Raw genomic sequence first — 5,545 nt, 5'->3', positions numbered from 1 at the left:
TGCTATGTATTAATTCTTGTTGTGTCTTTTTTTTTAAGATTTATTTATCGATCACTTCATTTTTATTTTTTGAATACTTTTTTAAGAGTTCCATCCAAGCATAGAAGTGCTCACTCAAAAGCTCTATTACATGCCTAACACCTAGATATGCTTCTTGAACAAAGCTGGCTTTTTATGAAGATATCAACAATGTGGTCCATTGTGGGACAGTGCACAAGCTTGATAACTTGCTGATTATGCCCTTAATGGTGTGGTTAGCACTGTAGCTCCAAGATTGTCACAATAGACAATTGTCAGTTCCATCGAAAAGCTGATGTAACCATGTGCACACCTAGTCTACATGGTTAGTTGTAACATATTCAGCCTCTGTTGATGAAAGAGCAATGATTGTCTGCCGTTTGCTACACCAAGTGACCACATCATTTATAACTTAAGGGACTATGCTGTAGTGAAGAGTAAATGTTTTAAGTCCCTTGAGGTAGCGAGACATTTGATGGCAAGGCAATGGATGTAGCCATGATTCTCTAGAAACTGAGAGACTTAACCAACTGCAAACACCAAATCTGGGCCATATACATACCAAGATACAGAAGACTTCCCACCATCTGGCAATAAGAAATGCGATGCATCTGCTGTTGTTCTTCAGGTGTCTGAGGTGTTTGTGTCTTGCTGAGATGGAGCACAACTTCCATAAGGGTAGCAGCCTTGTTCAGCTCGGGATCTCCTCCCCTTTGTATACTTCTGCTGGGAGAGCTGAATTGAACTGTGCTACCTATCTTGCCAGATCTTGATGCCTAAGCAAAAACGAGCAGGGCCAAGATCCACCATCTTGAAGCATGCTTGGAGCTCACACTTAACATTTTTTTGTGGGACCAAAGAGAACACAGTCCTCCACATATAGAGCAAGATAAATGCAAATCAATTCTGACTTGCATAAATAGACATATATGTCTGCTAAGGTGTTGAGAAAGCCGATAGAAAGGAGGTAGCTATTCGTCTTGACATACCACTGCCTCAGAGACTGCTTTAATCCATATAAAGCCTTCTTAAGCTTGCACACCTTGTGCTCCTTGCTTGGGATAACGTATCCTTCTGGCTGACGAACATAAGCTTCCTCATCCAGATCTCCATAGAGACACATTGTAGTGACATTAAGCTGCTCCATTTCTAAATTTCACTGGGTGGATGGAGGCTATCTTCAAGACTAAAGAGAACATTTCGTTGTTCCAGTCCTTTTATCTAAGAATTTTATTACTAATTTGGCCTTATACTTCACAACATGCCCGATTTGATGCAAAAAATTCACATTGTCTTGATTGACTTGCCCAAGGGTAAGTCAACAAGCTCCCAAGTGTCATTCTCTATCAGGGATGAGTACTTTGAATTTGCAGCTGCCTTTCACTGCTCTCGCTCTGGACTGGAGAGCTTTATGTAAATTCTTGGGGACTAGAATATCTCACTCTTGTGAGAAGAGTAGTTGAAAAACTGTGGAAGGAAGCTTAAGGATGGCTTTCTTCAATGTTGGAAGAGTAGAAGCATAGTAGAAAGTGCTGGAGCTGCCGGGATCACGCTCCCTAGCTTGAGCCTGCTACTTAGAGGCTCACTGAGCGGCCTGAAGGTCAAGCCATTTTTGAAACTGGGCACTGACGAGCTTGCCGGCAAGGGTGAGAAGAGCGCCCTCGGCCAGAACAAAGATGGTCTCGGTAGCCCACTCCTGTGTCAGCTCCTTCCCATCGTCATTGTCATTTGCAAAAACAGGCCGACCTCAGAGTTTCTCGAAGCCAGGAGGTAAGTCGTCATCCTCGTACACCCTCACTTCATGCATAAAGTTTTGTTAGTACTTGCAACCTTTCTCTTGTTCTTAAACCTCTGGTCCCCGGCAATAATCCTGTCCATCTCCGGGCTCGTATGACGAAACCCGCACACCACAAGTCGCCCATCGTCCAGAGCATGTTTTCGGTCCACCAGTTACCAGGCCAAAGAAAGGCTTGCCCCTCCAGCAATCACGCAGTCCCCCGAGCCGCTGCTCGTCCATATCGTAGTGCGGAGAGGACAAGTGCAAGTGACAAACACCAGAGTTCATGAAATCTACGTACTGAGATGAAGAGCAAACCTGTCAACGACATGTCCACTGCGAAGAAGGAAGACGAGCAAGGAGTGAACATTTGATTGATGGACGAGCAACGAAGGCTACATACCTGGAAGCCGCGTGTTCATATGCATGCTCTCGCTAGAGAGTGTGGGCAGTGCACCATAAGCAGGACCTTTGATACCTGCAACACAACTTTAGTATAAGAAGCCGTGAACGAGTTGCTTACCGGAAGCACGCACACTTCACATGTATCACTGAATACATATGAATAGAAGCCTTCGATCAATCCCTGACCTGTAAAAGCGGTTGTTATCATCAGAGCTCTGATCTAGCGGCCTTCGGCCGCTGGCGCCACGGATGGTCGCTGTAGTTCCAGAAAAGGTAAAGCAAGACGAAAGGAAAAAAAGTTCGCCTCACTCGTTCACTGCGTCCTTGCGGCGGATGAGCGCTCTAACACAATGCCGCCGCCACTCCCCAGGGCGAGACAAGCGAACACAGGCTCGGACAGGCAGCGTTTTCGCAGCTTCTCGTACTTTTCTTGAGAGAGACCAGTGAAATCCGAATATCGAACACGTCCATGCCACCGAGCTCTTATGTCAAAGCCTGTTGATCTGTCCCAGCCTTGACGGCCTGGCAGTGTATAGCCATACCTTTCTCCAGGCTCTTCACCTTGAGCTTCTCTTGAGGCCAAGATGGAGCAAGTCCAGAGAGAGCGCTAGGACGAAAGTCCGAGAGTCCGGCGACTCCACTCGTGCGAAGAGCAACCTCGGCGCCACCATTGTCGACGCAGCCGGGTATCAACGCGTTCCAGGAGACTAGATCCGGCTTCACATCACCACCGCCACCCGAGCTCTTGATCGTGGGAAGACTTGGCGAGCCCTCCCACACTTGGGAGTATGGCTCAAGTTGTTCACCATGAACAGTCCGAGACGTATCCTCTCCTCACGACCTGCTAGTGTATTTCCCGAACTTTCTCCATCCAAGCAAAAGCTCGTCCTATGCCGAGCTTTCGGTCCTCGGCACTCAAGTTCCCACAGGCCGGGGTACGTAAGTCCACCGCAAGTTCCCACACTCTCCCATCTTGAACAGCGGCTCTAAGCGACCCTTCTCTGTCCATTCCCTCTAAATCCCAGGATCAAAGACGTCCACGAGACTACGTCCGGTTGAGCCGTCTTGCATACTCCCGCACTTGGTGTACATGTCGACAAAGTATTCGCAACAAAGACGTCGCAGCTGAGTTCCTGCTTGAAAGCTTGACAATGGAGACTCATCCCGGCTTCCAGACTGCTCAGATTCACGATGCTTCCACCGATTATCTTTTTGCTCTCTTGAAGCTTATAGAGAACAGGCTAGCAACGCAGCAACGTATCTTCGAGCGTTTGGAGGATCGGGCTCTCTTTTATCAGCTGGAAGACGTCGAGTGCCTGCTCTGGCTTGCCATTCTCGACGTATCCCATTACTGCACTCCGGGGAGTTATCCCATCGAAAACTTGGCGAGGCTCCAGACTTTGCGTACATGTCCTTGGCCAAACAAGTCGGAGCTGACGGGTGAAACCTTGATAAGACTTTCCACTTCTACAAGCTTGGTTTCTTCCTCGTGAACAGCGATTCCAGCAACGAGCTTTTGGTCGAGAGGTAATGAGCCGGTGGTCATCAACTCGACGAGTCTGAGAGCGTCGCAGGCTTGTCCACTCGAAACGTATCCCATGATCAAACCGGTCTGGAGAAATCTTTGTCCTCCATTCTCCACCACAAATCCAGCCTTTTCGACTTGCGACACTCCATGAAAGTCCGCGCGTCCGCCGTAGCTTCTCGAGATGTCTGGATTTGCGAGAAGAGATCGAGAGCAAAGTCTTCTTTGCCATCTAAGACGTAGCCTTGCATCAGTGCATTCCACGAGACCACGTCATGGAAAGCCATGCTATCGAAGGTCAGTGCCTGATTTGAGTTCCCACACTTTGCAAACATGTCCACAGCCACGGCTGCCACGAACAACCAAAAGCAATGCCGGAGACGAATATCTACACTGGTCGCCATCGAACTCTATGAGACAATGCCGTGATCAAGATTTCTATGCACCATTCCACTCTCACGAAACGTTTCTAGCGAAAGACCCAAGCTACTTCGATCGATCAAAATAATTACTGCCGATGAGCCATTTTCTTTTAGCCCTTTGATATACAGCCGTCCGATTTAAAACAATCTGACGGCATACATTCAAAACTGATTTTCGCTGACCTTGACCAAGAAAATGTGATTGAAACTCGGTGTTCCAACATGGTGGCTCACTCGGCTTTCCAAATTAGTGTGTACGCGCAGCATCCAAGTACGACCACAATTTCGACGTATATATATCATTCAAGGCAATGGTTCATCACAAATACAGCGATCCTCGTCTCCAATTAAAGATTTCTCCCCTCTTGATCGACTATGGCTGTGTCCAGATCTCACGCTCTCTCAATTGCTTTGCTCTCATTCTTCGTGTGGACAGTAGTTTCATCCGATCCAGATCCACTCCAGGATTTTTGCATCGGAGATCTCAACGTTGTCCCCGGGATCAATGGATTCCCATGCAGGAACGCCTCCGCAGTCACGGTCGACGACTTCATCTACAGCGGAATCGTCAACTCCTCCAACACCACAAACATCAACCGCTCAGGTGCCATCTTTGGAACTGTGCTGAGATTTCCAGGCCTCAACACTTTGGGTCTCTCCATCGCTAGGCTCGACTTTCTCCCCGAAGGAATCATCCCTCCACACACCCATCCCAGAGCCTCGGAGATGGTCTACGTAGAAGAAGGGACCATTTACGCCGCCATCGTCACAGCGGATAATCGTCTGTTTGCTCGAGTGATGAACAGGGGAGAAGTCATGGTGATTCCTCGCGGATTGATCCACTGGCAGATGAACGTAGGACGTACCAATGCCAAGATCATCGCCACTCTCAACTCCCAGCTTCCCGGAATCCAGTTCATTGCCAGATCCATGTTTGGATCCCGACCAGAGGTCCCGGACGAGGTCCTCGAGAAGACGTTCTTCTTGGGCGAGCGTAGCATCAACCAAGTCCGATCCAACTTTGATTGAGATTGTTCCGTTTATAAAATTCTTTTCTCCTTAGTTGTGGATTCGTTGCAAGCTTGTCGCTCGCATTCCATGAAGCAAAGATGGAACTCTACCTCAATGCTAGAAAATTGCTCATGGGCTCCTCCGCTCGCATCCGTCTCTCGAACGAGCCGAGCAAAGTCACCAGTAGTTTCCGCAAGAGAACGTGCTCAAGCGATAGAGCCGACTAGCATCTGTCACAGTTATAGATCGTCCCACCTGAGCGCACACACCCACAAGTTCATGATGATCCTCAGCGGCGACCCTTGCTGCGTGCTGATCAATCCAAAAGCCACAGCCATCTTCTCGCTGTGGTAGTGCAGCAACTCCTCCTTTTGCTCCTCGCCAACG

General features: G+C 48.5%; 1 protein-coding gene across 1 annotated transcript; it reads left to right on the top strand.

Annotated features, from left to right (window-relative positions):
- Positions 1 to 4,522: 4,522 nt before the first annotated feature.
- On the top strand, positions 4,523 to 5,176 carry LOC9660756 (germin-like protein subfamily T member 2). The gene has a single exon (XM_002962771.1). The coding sequence runs from the start codon at positions 4,523 to 4,525 to the stop codon at positions 5,174 to 5,176; it is 654 nt and encodes a 217-aa protein (XP_002962817.1).
- Positions 5,177 to 5,545: the final 369 nt, after the last annotated feature.

The sequence above is a fragment of the Selaginella moellendorffii genome, unplaced genomic scaffold (assembly GCF_000143415.4).
Source record: "Selaginella moellendorffii unplaced genomic scaffold, v1.0 SELMOscaffold_2, whole genome shotgun sequence".
Classification (NCBI taxonomy): domain Eukaryota; kingdom Viridiplantae; phylum Streptophyta; class Lycopodiopsida; order Selaginellales; family Selaginellaceae; genus Selaginella; species Selaginella moellendorffii.
Note: the sequence above shows the minus strand (reverse complement) of the source record. Positions and strands in the feature narration are given on the sequence as shown.

Bases quoted from the DNA above. Each gene is read 5' to 3' on its own strand.
- LOC9660756 (XM_002962771.1), top strand. From the start codon at position 4,523: ATGGCTGTGTCCAGATCTCACGCTCTCTCAATTGCTTTGCTCTCATTC.